Source organism: Sebastes fasciatus, chromosome 15, assembly GCF_043250625.1.
Source record: "Sebastes fasciatus isolate fSebFas1 chromosome 15, fSebFas1.pri, whole genome shotgun sequence".
Taxonomy (NCBI): Eukaryota; Metazoa; Chordata; class Actinopteri; order Perciformes; family Sebastidae; genus Sebastes; species Sebastes fasciatus.
In genome coordinates this window covers 31419632-31447603 of record NC_133809.1, presented here as the reverse complement: position 1 = coordinate 31447603, position 27972 = coordinate 31419632, and the positions used below count along the sequence as shown (strand labels likewise).

General features: G+C 42.4%; 1 protein-coding gene across 1 annotated transcript; it reads right to left on the bottom strand.

Annotated features, from left to right (window-relative positions):
* Window positions 1-539: 539 nt before the first annotated feature.
* dnal1 (dynein, axonemal, light chain 1) lies at window positions 540-27912 on the bottom strand. Its single transcript, XM_074660972.1, has 8 exons — window positions 27809-27912; window positions 26291-26329; window positions 25936-26045; window positions 24384-24439; window positions 24237-24292; window positions 23902-24028; window positions 3537-3677; window positions 540-1829 (listed from the first exon to the last, which is right to left on the bottom strand). Exons 1-8 carry the CDS (start codon window positions 27809-27811, stop codon window positions 1780-1782), a joined length of 582 nt encoding a protein of 193 aa, XP_074517073.1. The 5' UTR covers window positions 27812-27912; the 3' UTR covers window positions 540-1779.
* Between the last annotated feature and the right edge of the window lie 60 nt (window positions 27913-27972).

Below are 27972 nucleotides of genomic sequence, written 5' to 3'. Positions count from 1 at the left end.
TGCAGATTTGAAAGAGTTAAACCTCACTCTAATGTGTTCAGGAAAGAAATGGAACTATATATTAAGACAATGTCTTCTGCAAAAAAACCAAAATGCTAGTAAAATGGTGAGTTTGTGCTCCCATTTTAATGTTTTAACTTAAGTTACTATTATTTATTTATTTATATTAACCCCTGGCATGTTTTGTGTTTTATGTTACATTTTTTTAATTTAATTTTTTTGTTTGTTTTTATTTATCCCTTCATTTCCTTTATATGTAGTGTTTACCTATGTATCAGTTTAATTGATCTTTGCATTGTTCACAAATTAAAAATAAAGTCTATTGAAAAAAAATACATTCTCTTTTCACATACTCAAATGATAAGATTATTTCTTTAACTTTTAGTTGAACAGGGACAACTCATAGAGACAAAATATGCCAATCACATAACCTACTGGTTTGAATTATAAAAAAAATCCTCCTGTTTGTAACCATTAGTCCAACTACTAAATTATTCTATACTATATTATCATATATTACCAAGATTCGAGAGACAAGCTTCAACTGATATACTTGAATAGTATTTATTTCAAATATCAAAATCATTAAAAAAAAACATAAACACATCACAATTGTATGTACAAACATGCCTAAATTATTTAAAACATGACAATCATTTTGCACAGACAATATGTAATGTAATTAAATGAGAACATGCTACATGCATTAACCCTGGTATCACATCTTAAAGAACAAGAACAAAGTGGAATTTATGGATCCAAAACTGACAGTAAAATACAGTAGACTAGTTTCTGCCCTTCAAAAAATTCAAAAAGTTTAGACATGACATCAAACACAGAGCCAAACACAGCTGCAGATGCATTTTGGTCATGCAAGTTTTCCCTCTCAGCTATCAGTCCTGCCCAAAGGCTGTTGCAACGTAGCTGGAGACTGTCCCTTCATGTCCCATGAGTAGGATGGTAAACACTAACTTAACCTCCTATTTTAATGCTACTACTGCTTACTACCTGAGAAGTCAGAGTTTGGTAATAGACCCGGATTTCAGCGTATTCCTGAATGTTGATAACAACTACAGTGTGCTGTTTATGTACCACGGCAAGATGCAACTATTTGCTGGATTTTCATTTGTGGTTGACACTAAAATGTATCACTCTAAGTCACTTTTTCTCACTATCAGTTGCTCCACTGCTTAGTCCAATATGATGTAAATGTAGCATAGTACAGCTAATATTCCATGTTGATGATATGGAGGGAGGATGGTGTTAGGTATTTACAGCTAACTCCTATTAGGCTAGAGAAGGTCCAGCAGCATGGAGCAACATCTCGTCCGTACAAATGTCTCTGCTCACTAGTTAGTGTGTGCTACTGTGCTTTAGTTCTTGCTAGAGGAACATAAAGAGGCATATAAAATCCAGGACAATCTAAAAAGTGTTTTGGCCCATAAATAGTACTGTACAACCAATTCCCACAGTTCGTTCTCAGTTTAAAAAAATAAAATAGTATTAGTGTCAATATCCTTCATAAAAAAAATCAGAATGCTGTTGCATTAGGAAATGTGCTTATCATGTATTTCCACTAAGGTCTCATCAAAACCTCTTTCTGGTCCCAAGCCCCCAGTGTTGGTCATCTTGTGCTTGTCCACCTACAACAAAGTCTATGCTGCTGTAAAAAAAACATTTTATATAAAGAAAAGCACCATGACAAACCATAGAAAACTTAAAAAGGGAAGACTCTTCAAGAAGGGGGTTGTAGTTTTGCATATAGAGTAGTCATGCTTCTCAGCTCTCTCCATCTCCTTCATCCTCTTCCTGTTTGATGACCAGGGTTCCTGGAAACAACAGGAAAAGAGATCTCCAATCAGAACTTCAAAGAAACAACTTATTGCTATCGAGAGGCGAAGTCCTTCCCCTTCCGGGGGACCCCATGGGACCTTATTTCGGAAAAAATATGTACGGTAGTCAAAGGAGAGAGACAAATATTTGAATGATCCCGTTTGAATGGCGCCATGTATTATACATATGATATTTGTCAATTTAAAAGATAATTTTGGAAGTCAAGAAAGTCTCAGTTCGTCATAGTATCATTTAGTTTAATGTGAAACCGCTCAGTGAACTACATCTCTCGTCTCGCACAATATACGTCACCAACACTAGTAGCTAACTTAGCTATATTCCACACAGATGAAACGTTAGATCAGACCCGTTGCTGATGTCAGTTCATCTCAGTAGGAAACACACAGACATCGTAGCTTCAGAGAGAGAGAGACGTCACTACCACACTGTAGGATGTGTCGTCTTTCTAATGACGTATTTTCACAGTATGATACTTCAACAGTTTTACAACAAACTGAGACTTTCTTGACTTGCAAAATTATCTTTTACATTGACAAACATCATATGTGTGATTCATGGCGCAATTTAAATGGGATCAAAAAAATATTGGTCTCTTGCCGTTGACTACCGTTCATATTTTTCCCGAAATAAGGTCCACCGGAAGGGGCAGGACGTCTTGTCTTGTAACTGACAATGTAAAAGTTAGTCATTGTTTTTAATGGTTTCTCCTTTACACTTCACAGAGCCATTTTTGTAACATTTACAGGTCTGTAATTTCCCTCCATTAGTTGTACAGTTTCTTGCCAAGTTAGTGTCTAATTTATTAGTTTCCCGGAAAGAAATATGTAATTTGGTAATAATAATGGGGAAAATTGGAATTGAAAATAACAGAGTAATTACAGTAAAGTGTTACCACAATTCTTTTTAACATACTCTGGAATCTCATGGGTATGATAGTTATCGGTTATAGAGAGGCGAAGTCCTGCCCCTTCCGGTGGACATTATTTCGGAAAAAAAAACTGAACGATATTCAACGGCGAGAGACAAATAATAATTTTTGATCCCATTTAAATTGCTCCATGAATCACACATCTGATGTTTGTCAATGTAAAAGATCATTTTGCAAGTCAAGAAAGTCTCAGTTTGTTGTAAAACTGTTGAAGTATCAGACTGTGAAAATACGTCGTTAGAAAGACGACACATCCAACAGTGTGGTAGTGACGTCTCTCTCTCTGAAGCTACGATGTCTGTGTGTTTCCTACTGGGATGAACTCACATCAGCAACGGGTCTGATCCTTCTTTCTCTTCCTGTCTGATAAAAAGACCAGGAGTCACTGATAAAACACATCAGGTCAGATAACGGTTCATCTGTGTGTGGAACGAGAGATGTAGTTCACTGAGCGGTTTTACACTAAACTAAATGATACTACGACAAACTGAGACTTTCTTGACTTGCAAAATTATCTTTCAAACTGACAAACATCATATGTGTGATTCATGGAGCAATTCAAACGGGATAAAAAATTATTTGTCTCTTGCCGTTGATGACTGTACATATTTTTTCCAAAATAACGTCCCATGGTGGGACTTTGCCTCCCTATTGGTATCCAGCAATGTCTATACTGTCAAGGGATGACAATAGCAGTAGGAATATAGAATATAGGTAGTGGTTCGTACACACATTGCTGCTGAAACACTCTTACCATCTAGTTTCTTCAGATTCGGTAGTCTTTTAGAGGCTTCATCCATCCAGGTTCCCTCAGCCGACTGCTTCTCCTCCAGAGGGTTTCCAACAAACACCAGGTCTACGAGGCATGGCAGCTCAGCTAGCCTCACAAACTCTCCTACACAACACAGAAAAGACATCATATACCAAACTAGAGTGATCTCAGAGTGACACATTGAGGTCTTCAACACCAACAGCACATTAACTTTGAAAAATATGAATTACTAAAGAGACCATTGCTAAGAAGTTAGAAACCTTTACTGGCCTTAATTAAGCTTTTAACATTGGGCCTCATGCAGAAGATTTCTCTTAAATTTCTCTTATTTTCTGTCAAGAGAAAAAATAAGACAAGTCAACTCTAGATGTGCCAAACATTCTTAACCATCCAAACATAATACATAAGGCCATGTATTAGCATAGGTAACGCCCCCTAAACATAAGGTCATGTATTAGCATAGGTAACGCCCCCTAAACACTACATAAGGCCATGTATTAGCATAGGTAACGCCCCATAAACACTACATAAGGCCATGTATTAGCATAGGTAACACCCCTTAACCACTACGTCAGGCCATGTATTAACATAGGTAACGCCGCCTAAACACTATATTAAGGCCATGTATTAGCATAGGTAACGCCCCCTAAACACTATATTAAGGCCATGTATTAGCATAGGTAACGCCCCCTAAACACTACATAAGGCCATGTGTTAACATAGGTAACGCCCCCTAAACACTACATAAGGCCATGTATTAGCATAGGTAACGCCCCCTAAACATAAGGGCATGTATTAGCATAGGTAACGCCCCCTAAACACTACATAAGGCCATGTGTTAGCATAGGCAACGTCCCCTAAACACTACATAAGGCCATGTGTTAGCATAGGCAACGCCCCCTAAACACTACATAAGGCCATGTGTTAGCATAGGCAACGCCCCCTAAACACTACATAAGGCCATGTGTTAGCATAGGCAACGCCCCCTAAACACTACATAAGGCCATGTGTTAGCATAGGCAACGCCCCCTAAACACTACATAAGGCCATGTGTTAGCATAGGCAACGCCCCCTAAACACTACATAAGGTCATGTGTTAGCATAGGCAACGCCCCCTAAACACTACATAAGGCCATGTGTTAGCATAGGCAACGCCCCCTAAACACTACATAATGCCATGTGTTAGCATAGGCAACGCCCCCTAAACACTACATAAGGCCATGTGTTAGCATAGGCAACGCCCCCTAAACACTACATAAGGCCATGTGTTAGCATAGGCAACGCCCCCTAAACACTACATAAGGCCATGTGTTAGCATAGGCAACGCCCCCAAAACACTACATAAGGCCATGTATTAGCATAGGTAACGCCCCTTAACCACTACGTCAGGCCATGTATTAACATAGGTAACGCCGCCTAAACACTATATTAAGGCCATGTATTAGCATAGGTAACGCCCCCTAAACACTATATTAAGGCCATGTATTAGCATAGGTAACGCCCCCTAAACACTACATAAGGCCATGTGTTAGCATAGGTAACGCCCCCTAAACACTACATAAGGCCATGTGTTAGCATAGGTAACGCCCCCTAAACATTACATAAGGCCATGTATTAGCATAGGTAACGCCCCTTAAACACTACGTCAGGCCATGTGTTAGCATAGGTAACGCCGCCTAAACACTATATTAAGGCCATGTATTAGCATAGGTAACACCCCCTAAACACTATATTAAGGCCATGTATTAGCAAAGGTAACGCCCCCTAAACACTACATAAGGCCATGTATTAGCATAGGTAACGCCCCCTAAACACTACATAAGGCCATGTATTAGCATAGGTAACGCCCCCTAAACACTATATTAAGGCCATGTGTTAACATAGGTAACGCCCCCTAAACACTACATAAGGCCATGTATTAGCATAGGTAACGCCGCCTAAACACTATATTAAGGCCATGTATTAGCATAGGTAACGCCCCCTAAACACTATATTAAGGCCATGTATTAGCATAGGTAACGCCCCCTATACACTACATAAGGCCATGTGTTAGCATAGGTAACGCCCCCTAAACACTACATAAGGCCATGTGTTAGCATAGGTAACGCCCCCTAAACACTACATAAGGCCATGTATTAGCATAGGTAACGCCCCTTAAACACTACGTCAGGCCATGTGTTAGCATAGGTAACGCCGCCTAAACACTATATTAAGGCCATGTATTAGCATAGGTAACACCCCCTAAACACTATATTAAGGCCATGTATTAGCATAGGTAACGCCCCCTAAACACTACATAAGGCCATGTGTTAACATAGGTAACGCCCCCTAAACACTACATAAGGCCATGTATTAGCATAGGTAACGCCCCCTAAACACTATATTAAGGCTATGTATTAGTATAGGTAACGCCCCCTAAACACTACATAAGGCCATGTATTAGCATAGGTAACGCCCCCTAAACACTACATAAGGCCATGTGTTAGCATAGGCAACGCCCCCTAAACACTACATAAGGTCATGTGTTAGCATAGGCAACGCCCCCTAATCACTACATAAGGCCATGTATTAGCATAGGCAACGCCCCCTAAACACTACATAAGGCCATGTGTTAGCATAGGCAACGCCCCCTAAACACTACATAAGGCCATGTGTTAGCATAGGCAACGCCCCCTAAACACTACATAAGGCCATGTGTTAGCATAGGCAACGCCCCCTAAACACTACATAAGGCCATGTGTTAGCATAGGCAACGCCCCCTAAACACTACATAAGGCCATGTATTAGCATAGGTAACGCCCCTTAACCACTACGTCAGGCCATGTATTAACATAGGTAACGCCGCCTAAACACTATCTTAAGGCCATGTATTAGCATAGGTAACGCCCCCTAAACACTACATAAGGCCATTTGTTAGCATAGGTAACGCCCCCTAAACACTACATAAGGCCATGTGTTAGCATAGGTAACGCCCCCTAAACACTACATAAGGCCATGTATTAGCATAGGTAACGCCCCCTAAACACTACATAAGGCCATGTATTAGCATAGGTAACGCCCCCTAAACACTATATTAAGGCCATGTATTAGCATAGGTAACGCCCCCTAAACACTATATTAAGGCCATGTATTAGCATAGGTAACGCCCCCTAAACACTACATAAGGCCATGTGTTAGCATAGGTAACGCCCCCTAAACACTACATAAGGCCATGTGTTAGCATAGGTAACGCCCCCTAAACACTACATAAGGCCATGTATTAGCATAGGTAACGCCCCTTAAACACTACGTCAGGCCATGTGTTAGCATAGGTAACGCCGCCTAAACACTATATTAAGGCCATGTATTAGCATAGGTAACACCCCCTAAACACTATATTAAGGCCATGTATTAGCATAGGTAACGCCCCCTAAACACTACATAAGGCCATGTGTTAACATAGGTAACGCCCCCTAAACACTACATAAGGCCATGTATTAGCATAGGTAACGCCCCCTAAACACTATATTAAGGCTATGTATTAGTATAGGTAACGCCCCCTAAACACTACATAAGGCCATGTATTAGCATAGGTAACGCCCCCTAAACACTACATAAGGCCATGTGTTAGCATAGGCAACGCCCCCTAAACACTACATAAGGTCATGTGTTAGCATAGGCAACGCCCCCTAAACACTACATAAGGCCATGTGTTAGCATAGGCAACGCCCCCTAAACACTACATAAGGCCATGTGTTAGCATAGGCAACGCCCCCTAAACACTACATAAGGCCATGTGTTAGCATAGGCAACGCCCCCTAAACACTACATAAGGCCATGTGTTAGCATAGGCAACGCCCCCTAAACACTACATAAGGCCATGTGTTAGCATAGGCAACGCCCCCTAAAAACTACATAAGGCCATGTATTAGCATAGGTAACGCCCCTTAACCACTACGTCAGGCCATGTATTAACATAGGTAACGCCGCCTAAACACTATATTAAGGCCATGTATTAGCATAGGTAACGCCCCCTAAACACTATATTAAGGCCATGTATTAGCATAGGTAACGCCCCCTAAACACTACATAAGGCCATTTGTTAGCATAGGTAACGCCCCCTAAACACTACATAAGGCCATGTGTTAGCATAGGTAACGCCCCCTAAACACTATATTAAGGCCATGTATTAGCATAGGTAACGCCCCCTAAACACTATATTAAGGCCATGTATTAGCATAGGTAACGCCCCCTAAACACTACATAAGGCCATGTGTTAGCATAGGTAACGCCCCCTAAACACTACATAAGGCCATGTGTTAGCATAGGTAACGCCCCCTAAACACTACATAAGGCCATGTATTAGCATAGGTAACGCCCCTTAAACACTACGTCAGGCCATGTGTTAGCATAGGTAACGCCGCCTAAACACTATATTAAGGCCATGTATTAGCATAGGTAACACCCCCTAAACACTATATTAAGGCCATGTATTAGCATAGGTAACGCCCCCTAAACACTACATAAGGCCATGTGTTAACATAGGTAACGCCCCCTAAACACTACATAAAGCCATGTATTAGCATAGGTAACGCCCCCTAAACACTATATTAAGGCTATGTATTAGTATAGGTAACGCCCCCTAAACACTACATAAGGCCATGTATTAGCATAGGTAACGCCCCCTAAACACTACATAAGGCCATGTGTTAGCATAGGCAACGCCCCCTAAACACTACATAAGGTCATGTGTTAGCATAGGCAACGCCCCCTAATCACTACATAAGGCCATGTGTTAGCATAGGCAACGCCCCCTAAACACTACATAAGGCCATGTGTTAACATAGGTAATGCCCCCTAAACACTACATAAGGCCATGTATTAGCATAGGTAACGCCCCCTAAACACTATATTAAGGCTATGTATTAGTATAGGTAACGCCCCCTAAACACTACATAAGGCCATGTATTAGCATAGGTAACGCCCCCTAAACACTACATAAGGCCATGTGTTAGCATAGGCAACGCCCCCTAAACACTACATAAGGTCATGTGTTAGCATAGGCAACGCCCCCTAAACACTACATAAGGCCATGTGTTAGCATAGGCAACGCCCCCTAAACACTACATAAGGCCATGTGTTAGCATAGGCAACGCCCCCTAAACACTACATAAGGCCATGTGTTAGCATAGGCAACGCCCCCTAAACACTACATAAGGCCATGTGTTAGCATAGGCAACGCCCCCTAAACACTACATAAGGCCATGTGTTAGCATAGGCAACGCCCCCTAAAAACTACATAAGGCCATGTATTAGCATAGGTAACGCCCCTTAACCACTACGTCAGGCCATGTATTAACATAGGTAACGCCGCCTAAACACTATATTAAGGCCATGTATTAGCATAGGTAACGCCCCCTAAACACTATATTAAGGTCATGTATTAGCATAGGTAACGCCCCCTAAACACTACATAAGGCCATTTGTTAGCATAGGTAACGCCCCCTAAACACTACATAAGGCCATGTGTTAGCATAGGTAACGCCCCCTAAACACTACATAAGGCCATGTGTTAGCATAGGCAACGCCCCCTAAACACTACATAAGGCCATGTGTTAGCATAGGCAACGCCCCCTAAAAACTACATAAGGCCATGTATTAGCATAGGTAACGCCCCTTAACCACTACGTCAGGCCATGTATTAACATAGGTAACGCCGCCTAAACACTATATTAAGGCCATGTATTAGCATAGGTAACGCCCCCTAAACACTATATTAAGGTCATGTATTAGCATAGGTAACGCCCCCTAAACACTACATAAGGCCATTTGTTAGCATAGGTAACGCCCCCTAAACACTACATAAGGCCATGTGTTAGCATAGGTAACGCCCCCTAAACACTACATAAGGCCATGTATTAGCATAGGTAACGCCCCTTAAACACTACGTCAGGCCATGTGTTAGCATAGGTAACGCCGCCTAAACACTATATTAAGGCCATGTATTAGCATAGGTAACACCCCCTAAACACTATATTAAGGCCATGTATTAGCATAGGTAACGCCCCCTAAACACTATATTAAGGCCATGTATTAGCATAGGTAACGCCCCCTAAACACTACATAAGGCCATGTGTTAACATAGGTAACGCCCCCTAAACACTACATAAGGCCATGTATTAGCATAGGTAACGCCCCCTAAACATAAGGGCATGTATTAGCATAGGTAACGCCCCCTAAACACTACATAAGGCCATGTGTTAGCATAGGCAACGTCCCCTAAACACTACATAAGGCCATGTGTTAGCATAGGCAACGCCCCCTAAACACTACATAAGGCCATGTGTTAGCATAGGTAACGCCCCCTAAACACTATATTAAGGCCATGTATTAGCATAGGTAACGCCCCCTAAACACTATATTAAGGCCATGTATTAGCATAGGTAACGCCCCCTAAACACTACATAAGGCCATGTGTTAGCATAGGTAACGCCCCCTAAACACTACATAAGGCCATGTGTTAGCATAGGTAACGCCCCCTAAACACTACATAAGGCCATGTATTAGCATAGGTAACGCCCCTTAAACACTACGTCAGGCCATGTGTTAGCATAGGTAACGCCGCCTAAACACTATATTAAGGCCATGTATTAGCATAGGTAACACCCCCTAAACACTATATTAAGGCCATGTATTAGCATAGGTAACGCCCCCTAAACACTACATAAGGCCATGTGTTAACATAGGTAACGCCCCCTAAACACTACATAAGGCCATGTATTAGCATAGGTAACGCCCCCTAAACACTATATTAAGGCTATGTATTAGTATAGGTAACGCCCCCTAAACACTACATAAGGCCATGTATTAGCATAGGTAACGCCCCCTAAACACTACATAAGGCCATGTGTTAGCATAGGCAACGCCCCCTAAACACTACATAAGGTCATGTGTTAGCATAGGCAACGCCCCCTAATCACTACATAAGGCCATGTGTTAGCATAGGCAACGCCCCCTAAACACTACATAAGGCCATGTGTTAGCATAGGCAACGCCCCCTAAACACTACATAAGGCCATGTGTTAGCATAGGCAACGCCCCCTAAACACTACATAAGGCCATGTGTTAGCATAGGCAACGCCCCCTAAACACTACATAAGGCCATGTGTTAGCATAGGCAACGCCCCCTAAACACTACATAAGGCCATGTATTAGCATAGGTAACGCCCCTTAACCACTACGTCAGGTCATGTATTAACATAGGTAACGCCGCCTAAACACTATATTAAGGCCATGTATTAGCATAGGTAACGCCCCCTAAACACTACATAAGGCCATTTGTTAGCATAGGTAACGCCCCCTAAACACTACATAAGGCCATGTGTTAGCATAGGTAACGCCCCCTAAACACTACATAAGGCCATGTATTAGCATAGGTAACGCCCCCTAAACACTACATAAGGCCATGTATTAGCATAGGTAACGCCCCCTAAACACTATATTAAGGCCATGTATTAGCATAGGTAACGCCCCCTAAACACTATATTAAGGCCATGTATTAGCATAGGTAACGCCGCCTAAACACTACATAAGGCCATGTGTTAGCATAGGTAACGCCCCCTAAACACTACATAAGGCCATGTGTTAGCATAGGTAACGCCCCCTAAACACTACATAAGGCCATGTATTAGCATAGGTAACGCCCCTTAAACACTACGTCAGGCCATGTGTTAGCATAGGTAACGCCGCCTAAACACTATATTAAGGCCATGTATTAGCATAGGTAACACCCCCTAAACACTATATTAAGGCCATGTATTAGCATAGGTAACGCCCCCTAAACACTACATAAGGCCATGTGTTAACATAGGTAATGCCCCCTAAACACTACATAAGGCCATGTATTAGCATAGGTAACGCCCCCTAAACACTATATTAAGGCTATGTATTAGTATAGGTAACGCCCCCTAAACACTACATAAGGCCATGTATTAGCATAGGTAACGCCCCCTAAACACTACATAAGGCCATGTGTTAGCATAGGCAACGCCCCCTAAACACTACATAAGATCATGTGTTAGCATAGGCAACGCCCCCTAAACACTACATAAGGCCATGTGTTAGCATAGGCAACGCCCCCTAAACACTACATAAGGCCATGTGTTAGCATAGGCAACGCCCCCTAAACACTACATAAGGCCATGTGTTAGCATAGGCAACGCCCCCTAAACACTACATAAGGCCATGTGTTAGCATAGGCAACGCCCCCTAAACACTACATAAGGCCATGTGTTAGCATAGGCAACGCCCCCTAAAAACTACATAAGGCCATGTATTAGCATAGGTAACGCCCCTTAACCACTACGTCAGGCCATGTATTAACATAGGTAACGCCGCCTAAACACTATATTAAGGCCATGTATTAGCATAGGTAACGCCCCCTAAACACTATATTAAGGTCATGTATTAGCATAGGTAACGCCCCCTAAACACTACATAAGGCCATTTGTTAGCATAGGTAACGCCCCCTAAACACTACATAAGGCCATGTGTTAGCATAGGTAACGCCCCCTAAACACTACATAAGGCCATATGTTAGCATAGGCAACGCCCCCTAAACACTACATAAGGCCATGTGTTAGCATAGGCAACGCCCCCTAAAAACTACATAAGGCCATGTATTAGCATAGGTAACGCCCCTTAACCACTACGTCAGGCCATGTATTAACATAGGTAACGCCGCCTAAACACTATATTAAGGCCATGTATTAGCATAGGTAACGCCCCCTAAACACTATATTAAGGTCATGTATTAGCATAGGTAACGCCCCCTAAACACTACATAAGGCCATTTGTTAGCATAGGTAACGCCCCCTAAACACTACATAAGGCCATGTGTTAGCATAGGTAACGCCCCCTAAACACTACATAAGGCCATGTATTAGCATAGGTAACGCCCCTTAAACACTACGTCAGGCCATGTGTTAGCATAGGTAACGCCGCCTAAACACTATATTAAGGCCATGTATTAGCATAGGTAACACCCCCTAAACACTATATTAAGGCCATGTATTAGCATAGGTAACGCCCCCTAAACACTATATTAAGGCCATGTATTAGCATAGGTAACGCCCCCTAAACACTACATAAGGCCATGTGTTAACATAGGTAACGCCCCCTAAACACTACATAAGGCCATGTATTAGCATAGGTAACGCCCCCTAAACATAAGGGCATGTATTAGCATAGGTAACGCCCCCTAAACACTACATAAGGCCATGTGTTAGCATAGGCAACGTCCCCTAAACACTACATAAGGCCATGTGTTAGCATAGGCAACGCCCCCTAAACACTACATAAGGCCATGTGTTAGCATAGGCAACGCCCCCTAAACACTACATAAGGCCATGTGTTAGCATAGGCAACGCCCCCTAAACACTACATAAGGCCATGTGTTAGCATAGGCAACGCCCCCTAAACACTACATAAGGTCATGTGTTAGCATAGGCAACGCCCCCTAAACACTACATAAGGCCATGTGTTAGCATAGGCAACGCCCCCTAAACACTACATAAGGCCATGTGTTAGCATAGGCAACGCCCCCTAAACACTACATCAGGCCATGTATTAACATAGGTAACGCCGCCTAAACACTATATTAAGGCCATGTATTAGCATAGGTAACGCCCCCTAAACACTATATTAAGGCCATGTATTAGCATAGGTAACGCCCCCTAAACACTACATAAGGCCATGTGTTAGCATAGGTAACGCCCCCTAAACACTACATAAGGCCATGTGTTAGCATAGGTAACGCCCCCTAAACACTACATAAGGCCATGTATTAGCATAGGTAACGCCCCTTAAACACTACATAAGGCCATGTGTTAACATAGGTAACGCCCCCTAAACACTACATAAGGCCATGTATTAGCATAGGTAACGCCCCTTAAACACTACGTCAGGCCATGTGTTAGCATAGGTAACGCCGCCTAAACACTATATTAAGGCCATGTATTAGCATAGGTAACACCCCCTAAACACTATATTAAGGCCATGTATTAGCATAGGTAACGCCCCCTAAACACTATATTAAGGCCATGTATTAGCATAGGTAACGCCCCCTAAACACTACATAAGGCCATGTGTTAACATAGGTAACGCCCCCTAAACACTACATAAGGCCATGTATTAGCATAGGTAACGCCCCCTAAACATAAGGGCATGTATTAGCATAGGTAACGCCCCCTAAACACTACATAAGGCCATGTGTTAGCATAGGCAACGTCCCCTAAACACTACATAAGGCCATGTGTTAGCATAGGCAACGCCCCCTAAACACTACATAAGGCCATGTGTTAGCATAGGCAACGCCCCCTAAACACTACATAAGGCCATGTGTTAGCATAGGCAACGCCCCCTAAACACTACATAAGGCCATGTGTTAGCATAGGCAACGCCCCCTAAACACTACATAAGGTCATGTGTTAGCATAGGCAACGCCCCCTAAACACTACATAAGGCCATGTGTTAGCATAGGCAACGCCCCCTAAACACTACATAAGGCCATGTGTTAGCATAGGCAACGCCCCCTAAACACTACATCAGGCCATGTATTAACATAGGTAACGCCGCCTAAACACTATATTAAGGCCATGTATTAGCATAGGTAACGCCCCCTAAACACTATATTAAGGCCATGTATTAGCATAGGTAACGCCTCCTAAACACTACATAAGGCCATGTGTTAGCATAGGTAACGCCCCCTAAACACTACATAAGGCCATGTGTTAGCATAGGTAACGCCCCCTAAACACTACATAAGGCCATGTATTAGCATAGGTAACGCCCCTTAAACACTACATAAGGCCATGTGTTAACATAGGTAACGCCCCCTAAACACTATATTAAGGCTATGTATTAGTATAGGTAACGCCCCATAAACACTACATAAGGCCATGTATTAGCATAGGGAACGCCCCCTAAACACTACATAAGGCCATGTGTTAGCATAGGTAACGCCCCTTAAACACTACGTCAGGCCATGTATTAGCATAGGTAACGCCGCCTAAACACTATATTAAGGTCATGTATTAGCATAGGTAACGCCCCCTAAACACTATATTAAGGCCATGTATTAGCATAGGTAACGCCCCCTAAACACTACATAAGGCCATGTATTAGCATAGGTAACGCCCCCTAAACACTACATAAGGCCATGTATTAGCATAGGTAACGCCCCCTAAACACTACATAAGGCCATGTATTAGCATAGGTAACGCCCCCTAAACACTATATTAAGGCCATGTGTTAACATAGGCAACGCCCCCTAAACACTACATCAGGCCATGTATTAACATAGGTAACGCCGCCTAAACACTATATTAAGGCCATGTATTAGCATAGGTAACGCCCCCTAAACACTATATTAAGGCCATGTATTAGCATAGGTAACGCCCCCTAAACACTACATAAGGCCATGTGTTAGCATAGGTAACGCCCCCTAAACACTACATAAGGCCATGTGTTAGCATAGGTAACGCCCCCTAAACACTACATAAGGCCATGTATTAGCATAGGTAACGCCCCTTAAACACTACATAAGGCCATGTGTTAACATAGGTAACGCCCCCTAAACACTACATAAGGCCATGTATTAGCATAGGTAACGCCCCTTAAACACTACGTCAGGCCATGTGTTAGCATAGGTAACGCCGCCTAAACACTATATTAAGGCCATGTATTAGCATAGGTAACACCCCCTAAACACTATATTAAGGCCATGTATTAGCATAGGTAACGCCCCCTAAACACTATATTAAGGCCATGTATTAGCATAGGTAACGCCCCCTAAACACTACATAAGGCCATGTGTTAACATAGGTAACGCCCCCTAAACACTACATAAGGCCATGTATTAGCATAGGTAACGCCCCCTAAACATAAGGGCATGTATTAGCATAGGTAACGCCCCCTAAACACTACATAAGGCCATGTGTTAGCATAGGCAACGTCCCCTAAACACTACATAAGGCCATGTGTTAGCATAGGCAACGCCCCCTAAACACTACATAAGGCCATGTGTTAGCATAGGCAACGCCCCCTAAACACTACATAAGGCCATGTGTTAGCATAGGCAACGCCCCCTAAACACTACATAAGGCCATGTGTTAGCATAGGCAACGCCCCCTAAACACTACATAAGGTCATGTGTTAGCATAGACAACGCCCCCTAAACACTACATAAGGCCATGTGTTAGCATAGGCAACGCCCCCTAAACACTACATAAGGCCATGTGTTAGCATAGGCAACGCCCCCTAAACACTACATCAGGCCATGTATTAACATAGGTAACGCCGCCTAAACACTATATTAAGGCCATGTATTAGCATAGGTAACGCCCCCTAAACACTATATTAAGGCCATGTATTAGCATAGGTAACGCCTCCTAAACACTACATAAGGCCATGTGTTAGCATAGGTAACGCCCCCTAAACACTACATAAGGCCATGTGTTAGCATAGGTAACGCCCCCTAAACACTACATAAGGCCATGTATTAGCATAGGTAACGCCCCTTAAACACTACATAAGGCCATGTGTTAACATAGGTAACGCCCCCTAAACACTATATTAAGGCTATGTATTAGTATAGGTAACGCCCCATAAACACTACATAAGGCCATGTATTAGCATAGGGAACGCCCCCTAAACACTACATAAGGCCATGTGTTAGCATAGGTAACGCCCCTTAAACACTACGTCAGGCCATGTATTAGCATAGGTAACGCCGCCTAAACACTATATTAAGGTCATGTATTAGCATAGGTAACGCCCCCTAAACACTATATTAAGGCCATGTATTAGCATAGGTAACGCCCCCTAAACACTACATAAGGCCATGTATTAGCATAGGTAACGCCCCCTAAACACTACATAAGGCCATGTATTAGCATAGGTAACGCCCCCTAAACACTATATTAAGGCCATGTATTAGCATAGGTAACGCCGCCTAAACACTATATTAAGGCCACGTATTAGCATAGGTAACGCCCCCTAAACACTATATTAAGGCCATGTATTAGCATAGGTAACGCCCCCTAAACACTACATAAGGCCATGTATTAGCATAGGTAACGCCCCCTAAACACTACATAAGGCCATGTATTAGCATAGGTAACGCCCCCTAAACACTATATTAAGGCCATGTGTTAACATAGGTAACGCCCCCTAAACACTACATAAGGCCATGTATTAGCATAGGTAACGCCCCCTAAACACTATATTAAGGCTATGTATTAGTATAGGTAACGCCCCCTAAACACTACATAAGGCCATGTATTAGCATAGGTAACGCCCCCTAAACACTATATTAAGGCCATGTATTAGCATAGGTAACGCCCCCTAAACACTACATAAGGCCATGTGTTAGCATAGGTAACGCCCCCTAAACACTACATAAGGCCATGTGTTAGCATAGGTAACGCCCCCTAAACACTACATAAGGCCATGTGTTAGCATAGGTAACGCCCCCTAAACACTACATAAGGCCATGTATTAGCATAGGTAACGCCCCCTAAACACTATATTAAGGCTATGTATTAGTATAGGTAACGCCCCCTAAACACTACATAAGGCCATGTGTTAGCATAGGTAACGCCCCCTAAACACTACATAAGGCCATGTGTTAGCATAGGTAACGCCCCCTAAACACTACATAAGGCCATGTGTTAGCATAGGCAACGCCCCCTAAACACTACATAAGGCCATGTATTAGCATAGGTAACGCCCCCTAAACACTACATAAGGCCATGTGTTAGCATAGGCAACGCCCCCTAAACACTACATAAGGCCATGTGTTAGCATAGGCAACGCCCCCTAAACACTACATAAGGCCATGTATTAGCATAGGTAACGCCCCTTAACCACTACGTCAGGCCATGTATTAACATAGGTAACGCCGCCTAAACACTATATTAAGGCCATGTATTAGCATAGGTAACGCCCCCTAAACACTATATTAAGGCCATGTATTAGCATAGGTAACGCCCCCTAAACACTACATAAGGCCATGTGTTAGCATAGGTAACGCCCCCTAAACACTACATAAGGCCATGTGTTAGCATAGGTAACGCCCCCTAAACACTACATAAGGCCATGTGTTAGCATAGGCAACGCCCCCTAAACACTACATCAGGCCATGTATTAACATAGGTAACGCCGCCTAAACACTATATTAAGGCCATGTATTAGCATAGGTAACGCCCCCTAAACACTATATTAAGGCCATGTATTAGCATAGGTAACGCCCCCTAAACACTACATAAGGCCATGTGTTAGCATAGGTAACGCCCCCTAAACACTACATAAGGCCATGTGTTAGCATAGGTAACGCCCCCTAAACACTACATAAGGCCATGTATTAGCATAGGTAACGCCCCTTAAACACTACGTCAGGCCATGTGTTAGCATAGGTAACGCCGCCTAAACACTATATTAAGGCCATGTATTAGCATAGGTAACGCCCCCTAAACACTACATAAGGCCATGTATTAGCATAGGTAACGCCCCCTAAACACTACATAAGGCCATGTGTTAACATAGGTAACGCCCCCTAAACACTACATAAGGCCATGTATTAGCATAGGTAACGCCCCCTAAACACTATATTAAGGCTATGTATTAGTATAGAGGAGCACTTTAAGAACAATGACTCCAAGAGCATGTGGCAGGGGATAAAAACCATCACGGGCTACAAAAACAACTATACAGCCTCAAGTCCCACAGACAACACTCTTCCTGATACCCTGAATCACTTCTTCGCTCGGTTCGACCGGGAAAACAAGGAAACCAACATCCAGCCTGCACTAACTGAGAAGGACCAACCGATAAAGCTCCAACACCACCAGGTCAAATCCGTCCTGCGCCGAGTCAACATCAGGAAAGCGTCAGGACCGGATGGGGTCTCTGGACGAATCATTAAGGCCTGTGCAGACCAGCTAACAGGGGTATTTACAACCATCTTCAACCTCTCACTTGAACAGTCTGTTGTTCCCACATGCCTTAAGGAAACCACCATCGTCCCTGTACCCAAGAAAACAAAAGTGAACTGCCTGAATGACTACCGGCCAGTTGCTCTAACCCCCATTATCACAAAATGTTTCGAGAGACTAGTTCTGTCCCACATTAAAACTGTCATCCCTGCCGATCTTGACCAACACCAGTTCGCTTATCGGACAAACAGATCGACGGATGATGCAATCACAACAGCTCTTCACGCAGCCCTTACACACCTGGATCACAACAACACATATGTAAGGATGCTGTTTGTTGATTTCAGTTCTGCTTTCAACACAATAATTCCACACAAACTGGTTCAAAAATTGAGCAACTTGGGCTTAGGCAGTTCACTGAGCACATGGGTGCTGGACTTCCTCAGGAACAGACCCCAGTGTGTCAGGATGGGGGACCACACCTCGGCCACTCTGAACCTGAGCACTGGAACACCACAGGGGTGTGTCCTCAGTCCTTTTCTCTACTCCATCTTCACATATGACTGCTCAACTATTCACCCCACCAACACCATGGTCAAATTTGCAGACGACACTGCTGTAGTAGGACTGATAACCAACAACAACGAGACAGCCTACAGGGAGGAGATCCAACATCTGACACAATGGTGTTCCCATAACAACCTGGATTTAAACACAACAAAAACAAAAGAAATGATAATAGACTTCAGGAGAGCAAGACGGGTGGAGCACTCTGCCCTCTGCGTACGTGGAGAGGAGGTGGAGAGGGTGGACTGCTTCACGTACCTCGGAGTCCACATTTCGTCAGACCTCACCTGGTCCAAAAACATCTCTCATCAGGTGGGGAAGGCCCAGCAGAGACTCTACTTCCTCCGGAAGCTGAAACAGGCTCACCTTCCTCAACACCTGCTGATCAACTTCTATAGGGCAACCATTGAGAGCCTCCTGACCTACTGCTGCACTGTGTGGTTTGCTAGCTGCACAGTGGAGAACAGGAGGGACCTGCAGCGGGTGGTGAGGATGGCGGAAAAAGTGATTGGGACCACATTACCCCCCCTCAGTGACCTATACACTGGTCGGCTCTGTAAGAAAGCCAGCTGTATCTCCAAAGACCCCACCCACCCTGGACATGTACTGTTTGCTCCCCTTCCCTCCGGAAGGAGATACAGGACAATTAAAACACACACCAACAGACTACGAAACAGCTTTTACCCACAGGCTGTCAAGTGTGTAGAACCCCCCCCCCCCCCAAAGGCTGAGGACACTAGCTGCTGAACCATAATTTGCACTTTATGATGATGATCCACTTATTTATTGTTCTACTTGTGACTGAATGTTTTAATGTTTGTTTTTCACTGCAAAGAGCTGCTAAACTGTTTTTCGTTGTTTTCAATGACAATGACAATAAAGTATCTATCTATCTATCTATCTATCTATCTATCTATAGGTAACGCCCCCTAAACACTACATAAGGCCATGTATTAGCATAGGTAACGCCCCCTAAACACTACATAAGGCCATGTGTTAGCATAGGTAACGCCCCTTAAACACTACGTCAGGCCATGTATTAGCATAGGTAACGCCGCCTAAACACTATATTAAGGCCATGTATTAGCATAGGTAACACCCCCTAAACACTATATTAAGGAAATGTATTAGCATAGGTAACGCCCCCTAAACACTACATAAGGCCATGTGTTAACATAGGTAACGCCCCCTAAACACTACATAAGACCATGTGTTAGCATAGGTAACGCCCCCTAAACACTATATTAAGGCTATGTATTAGCATAGGTAACACCCCCTAAACACTACATAAGGCCATGTATTAGCATAGGTAACGCCCCCTAAACACTACATAAGGCCATGTGTTAGCATAGGTAACGCCCCTTAAACACTACGTCAGGCCATGTATTAGCATAGGTAACGCCGCCTAAACACTATATTAAGGCCATGTATTAGCATAGGTAACGCCCCCTAAACACTATATTAAGGCCATGTATTAGCATAGGTAACGCCCCCTAAACACTACATAAGGCCATGTGTTAGCATAGGTAACGCCCCCTAAACACTACATAAGGCCATGTATTAGCATAGGTAACGCCCCCTAAACACTATATTAAGGCCATGTATTAGCATAGGTAACGCCCCCTAAACACTACATAAGGCCATGTGTTAGCATAGGTAACGCCCCCTAAACACTACATAAGGCCATGTGTTAGCATAGGTAACGCCCCCTAAACACTACATAAGGCCATGTGTTAGCATAGGCAACGCCCCCTAAACACTACATAAGGCCATGTATTAGCATAGGTAACGCCCCCTAAACACTATATTAAGGCCATGTATTAGCATAGGCAACGCCCCCTAAACACTACATAAGGCCATGTGTTAGCATAGGTAACGCCCCCTAAACACTACATAAGGCCATGTGTTAGCATAGGTAACGCCCCCTAAACACTACATAAGGCCATGTGTTAGCATAGGCAACGCCCCCTAAACACTACATAAGGCCATGTATTAGCATAGGTAACGCCCCCTAAACACTATATTAAGGCTATGTATTAGTATAGGTAACGCCCCCTAAACACTAAATAAGGCCATGTATTAGCATAGGTAACGCCCCCTAAACACTATATTAAGGCCATGTGTTAGCATAGGCAACGCCCCTTAAACACTACATAAGGCCATGTGTTAGCATAGGCAACGCCCCCTAAACACTACATAAGGCCATGTGTTAGCATAGGCAACGCCCCCTAAACACTACATAAGGCCATGTATTAGCATAGGTAACGCCCCCTAAACACTACATAAGGCCATGTGTTAGCATAGGCAACGCCCCTTAAACACTACATAAGGCCATGTGTTAGCATAGGCAACGCCCCCTAAACACTACATAAGGCCATGTGTTAGCATAGGCAACGCCCCTTAAACACTACATAAGGCCATGTGTTAGCATAGGTAACGTCCCCTTAACACTACATAAGGCCATGTGTTAGCATAGGTAACGCCCCCTAAACACTACATAAGGCCATGTGTTAGCATAGGCAACGCCCCTTAAACACTACATAAGGCCATGTGTTAGCATAGGTAACGTCCCCTTAACACTACATAAGGCCATGTGTTAGCATAGGTAACGCCCCCTAAACACTACATAAGGCCATGTGTTAGCATAGGTAACGCCCCCTAAACACTACATAAGGCCATGTATTAGCATAGGTAACGCCCCCTAAACACTATATTAAGGCCATGTATTAGCATAGGTAACGCCGCCTAAACACTATATTAAGGCCATGTATTAGCATAGGTAACGTCCCCTAAACACTATATTAAGGCCATGTATTAGCATAGGTAACGCCCCGTAAACACTACATAAGGCCATGTGTTAACATAGGTAACGCCCCCTAAACACTACATAAGGCCATGTGTTAGCATAGGTAACGCCCCCTAAACACTACATAAGGCCATGTATTAGCATAGGTAACGCCCCTTAAACACTACGTCAGGCCATGTGTTAGCATAGGTAACGCCGCCTAAACACTATATTAAGGCCATGTATTAGCATAGGTAACACCCCCTAAACACTATATTAAGGAAATGTATTAGCATAGGTAACGCCCCCTAAACACTACATAAGGCCATGTGTTAACATAGGTAACGCCCCCTAAACACTACATAAGGCCATGTGTTAGCATAGGTAACGCCCCCTAAACACTATATTAAGGCTATGTATTAGCATAGGTAACACCCCCTAAACACTACATAAGGCCATGTATTAGCATAGGTAACGCCCCCTAAACACTACATAAGGCCATGTGTTAGCATAGGTAACGCCCCTTAAACACTACGTCAGGCCATGTATTAGCATAGGTAACGCCGCCTAAACACTATATTAAGGCCATGTATTAGCATAGGTAACGCCCCCTAAACACTATATTAAGGCCATGTATTAGCATAGGTAACGCCCCCTAAACACTACATAAGGCCATGTATTAGCATAGGTAACGCCCCCTAAACACTACATAAGGCCATGTATTAGCATAGGTAACGCCCCCTAAACACTATATTAAGGCCATGTATTAGCATAGGTAACGCCCCCTAAACACTACATAAGGCCATGTGTTAGCATAGGTAACGCCCCCTAAACACTACATAAGGCCATGTGTTAGCATAGGTAACGCCCCCTAAACACTACATAAGGCCATGTGTTAGCATAGGCAACGCCCCCTAAACACTACATAAGGCCATGTATTAGCATAGGTAACGCCCCCTAAACACTATATTAAGGCCATGTGTTAGCATAGGCAACGCCCCTTAAACACTACATAAGGCCATGTGTTAGCATAGGCAACGCCCCCTAAACACTACATAAGGCCATGTGTTAGCATAGGCAACGCCCCCTAAACACTACATAAGGCCATGTATTAGCATAGGTAACGCCCCCTAAACACTATATTAAGGCCATGTATTAGCATAGGCAACGCCCCCTAAACACTACATAAGGCCATGTGTTAGCATAGGCAACGCCCCTTAAACACTACATAAGGCCATGTGTTAGCATAGGCAACGCCCCCTAAACACTACATAAGGCCATGTGTTAGCATAGGCAACGCCCCTTAAACACTACATAAGGCCATGTGTTAGCATAGGTAACGTCCCCTTAACACTACATAAGGCCATGTGTTAGCATAGGTAACGCCCCCTAAACACTACATAAGGCCATGTGTTAGCATAGGCAACGCCCCTTAAACACTACATAAGGCCATGTGTTAGCATAGGCAACGCCCCCTAAACACTACATAAGGCCATGTATTAGCATAGGCAACGCCCCCTAAACACTACATAAGGCCATGTATTAGCATAGGTAACGCCCCCTAAACACTATCAGGCAGGTGTTGTGTCGTGTGAAACTCCAATAAAGAATTTGAGAGAAAAAGAACTTAGATAAGATAAGACTAAATAGATAGATGGAGCACTGAACGCATCAGAACAAGAGGGGGCCATAATTTCAAGGCACACAGAGGGGCTGGGCGGCATATTGAGCAGACATAGGCCTAGATTACTACTGTTAACATTTTTTCGTATATCGCTTCCTGCATGAGGCCCACTGTGTGACAGATTCAGTTCAGATTAAATATGAAGAGGGTAAAGTGTTTCCAGCAGAAAATGCAGCCAAAGTTTTCAGTATTAAACATTTTCTTTTAAACAGATCACTTAGCCTCATAAATGTTCCATAAAACCACAAATAAACACAACATAGTAGTTTCACACAATCTTACTAGCTATGTCTATTTCAATTTCAATACGTGTTGATTATTTATATGAATGTAGCTTACCCCATTCTTTGACCAGGTTGTTGGACATGTACAAGACTTTGAGTTTCCTCAAGGATTGGATTCCCTTCAGTTTCTCTATCAAATTGTAGGAGATCCACAACTCTTCTAATGTGTCCCCTACTGCATCCTGCACACACACAAACACACAGAGACACAATTGATACAAAATAATGTACATTCAAAGTATGTTTTTAGCATGTGTAACTACTTCTGAAAAAGTGATAAAAACTTTGTCAAGAAAGAAGGAAAAAAAGACAAATCAAGAAGGAAGGAAAAGAGGGAACAAATAAAACACTAGTTGCTGTTAATTCTGTTCCATACAGTTTGTAACTTACCAGCCCAGTGAGGACCTTGATGTTATTTCTTCCTAATGACAATATCCTCAGGTTCTCTGGAAGAACACAACACAACATCACATTACAACACACTTCCATCAGTGATTAGTGTGTGTTTGTATGTATATTTATGCAGCCAGTACTCACTCAGGCCATTGAGATTGGTTATCTTTTCAATGCAGTTTGTGGACAGAGAGAGCTTCCTGTGGAGGATACAATACAATAACCTGGTTATTTGAAGGGTGGTTTAAAACATTGGTGACTAAACACCATCGCTGCATTCGCTGCTCTGCTACTTACAGTACTGATCTGTGACTGAAACTTCTGTTCATGCCCTGACAAGTCAGTAACCTGTTTGGAGTTATCTCTCATCTGCAGTTTTATAGTTATTAATGAATGTGCCTAAGTGGTGTCTGTAAATGGTTATGCACATTAGAGGCATTAGAATCAAACTTATCATTTGATTTGACCGTGATCTGATATGTTTCACTCATTCAGTGTGTGGATTTATTCTGTCAATTGTGCTGTTGCTGATTGTGTGATATCAGTGTGATCTATGATGGGAACTAAAGAAAAACATCTTTGTATTAACAAGGTACTTAACGAGGTAAAACAAAATGTAACAAATAAATACATAGATATAAATGTACTGAATTGTTATTTGTTATTAAAATAATAAATCCTGAACCAGCAACTCGGTAAAAAATCATAAACAAAAGAGTAATTACAATTCAAGTGTAAACCTTTTTAATGCAGCAACAAATTGGTTAAACATAACTTCAAATTCCATTATGTAATGTAGTGTATAAAGTAATATAAACATAGAATTGAATTGAATAGATCGGCCCCATTGTCACCGATATCTGATCCAGCTATTTGAGTCTGTATCGGCCCGATATCTGATCCAGTATTGATATCAGTGCATCCCTACTCCAAGGCTGAGAGATGAGTACTTTGTGCACTGCCTTACACATTTTCCTAACAAATCATTTCCTGTCATTTCAGGACAAAAACAAGCTGCACAGTTTCACTGCCATGGTGCATATAAGCAGGAACTTTGATCAAATTAAAGCTGAATCAGTCAGCTTGTTCTAAATAATTGACAAATTGATTGATAATGCAAATAATGCAAATACTCATTAGTTGAAACCCTGGATATAATAGTGTTTCTTTAATAGAGAAATTTGCCTTAACATATGTAAAAAAAGTAGAGCAAAATAATACACAGAAGGGAAGCTGACAGACCTGAGCAACAACACTCCATTCATATTTTTGAAATTGACTAAATCTTTTAAAACATTTTGCACCAGATTTGTATCTTTACCAGACAGTACTTCATAGCTGTATAGTGGATCAAGTGGCATGTGCAGTCTATTAAAGACACTCATGTGTCATGAAAAAAATACTTTTCAGTGGAAAAACATGAATCTTTGAACAGGGCAGCTATTTGAGTCCAAAGACATTCAATACATGAGCTAAACTAGGCTGACATCATGGTTTAACATGCCTTCAAACGCATGCAGAAACATAAAAAGTCATCCATGAGTTTGTCTCACTATAGGTACGAATGAAAATCATAAAAAAAGAAGCAGATCCTTCAAAGAGCTCCTAAATACTACCTTGCTGTAGAACATACTAGACATATCAACCTATGTATAATTAGTTGGAATAACAGGTATTGTATCGTTACAGGACTCACTCGCAGTTGGTGAGTGTGGAGAGAGAAGCATCCATCTTCTCTATAGGAGGAACCTGACCATACAGCTTTATGGCTGTAGTCTCGCCCACTTTCTCCCCTGACTTCTCCTCCTGTACACACACGCACGCACACACGCACCCACCCACACACACACACACACACACACACACACACGCACACACACACACACACACACACCCACACACACCCACACACACAGATCAAAAGATGCAATTACAACTATGCTACAGTCATGCCATTACACAATGGACTTTCAGTCACAAATTCTATATACTAGTATGAACACAAATGAATAATACACAGTACTGCACTGTATTCTGTGTCTGCCACTCACCCATTTAGCCAGTGCTTCTCTAACAGTCGTTGCTTTGGCCTAGAGACATTACATGACATTGATTTAGACAGGGAGAGGCTACATTATATCGAGGTCTTTCTGAAACTACAGTCACTTTTGACTCTCCCAAATAAAAAATAAAAATCAACCTCTATGAATTTAGACTTTAACCATCAGAGTATGTAATACATATACAGTAAACAGGTACACAAAATGACATATAGTGGTTAAGATTTTAATCTGCAACATGTTTATTTTTTATGGTTTTCATCACTTGTTCTTACTAAATGTCCTTACCGCAACATTACAATAATGTTAATTCTATACATTATCCTTTTTTGATTTCTATGATATTTTTAAGACATTGAAATTAATTTTCATCAATCTTTGTGCATCATTGTCAATATTGATATAAAAACTGTTTTTAAAAACAGGGGATTTCATGATTTTCTCTACACCCTGAAAAAAATAGACAGTAACCATGGATGTCAGTCTTCATACACAAGAAATATAAAACATGTTGTTTTTTATGACAGATATTGCAAATCTAATGTTTAATGTCCTCAGTAAGGACATGTTGTGGAAACAACATTTTTGCTAATATTGCAGATAATTAGGGTTGGGGTTGGTGGAGTTCAACAGGAATATTAAGTTACTTTTTTTAAATGTAGTTCAAAATTCACAATGACTAAGCTGTATGGTAAGGACACACAATACATACTTCAGAAGAAAAGGTGATCTTAAACTTGTTTTTGCAAAAAAACTATTGTAATATTGTGTGAAGTAATATGTATATGAAACAATTTCCATTTGAAATAACATCTTATTAGGATTAAATGAGTTGTTTTTAATTAACACAACATTGAGACTACAGTTTGTGGACTATGAAGGACAGTGTTTGGACCTCTAACATACTTCATACATTTGATTAGATCACATTCTTTAGTTATTATTTCTATGTGAAGATGGGTATTAACACGTGTAGACATTGATGAAGCATTGCACTGATGACGATGGTGATGACACAATAGATGTGTAGACCAGCTAGAGACAGACAGTGGTGCTTTAAACTCACACTGGTCACTGAGCTGTAACCTTAACGTTACTGTAGGCTTTAATAGAGGCTGCATTAATGCAGTTGATTGGCTTGATTCTCATGTTCGTGTGGAGGGTTTAGTCAGGTAGACAGTGAGTGATCAGCCATCCTAACTCTTCCTCGTCCTCCCAACACTACACTGCTACTGGAGCAGGAGGAGACCTAAACCACACTAGACACACGGTGAGGGTTAGAGTTAACATCTCGGGTTAACATCTCGGGTTAACGCTAGCTAACTGGCTCATTACAGTTAGCCCAGATTAGCTCACAGACAACACCGTTGCATATGACGTCAACTAGAACTGTCTCACACGAAGCCACTGCATGATCAGAGAGGTGCTTACAGTTAAGGTCGGAACATTTCACTACAAAAGAACACACGAAATAGCACCGAAAGATGAGCCGACAACACAAACACTCACCATGTTGCTGGTTGACGTCTGCTCTGGTTGCTATGGCAATGACAGGCAGCCTGCAAGCTGCGCCTGCGCACTGTAACCGGGCTTGGGCTCGAGGCTTGACCCAGTTTAGAGAACAACAGTTAACAGAAGAGGAACAAGACAACAGTTCACTACTGTACTCATCA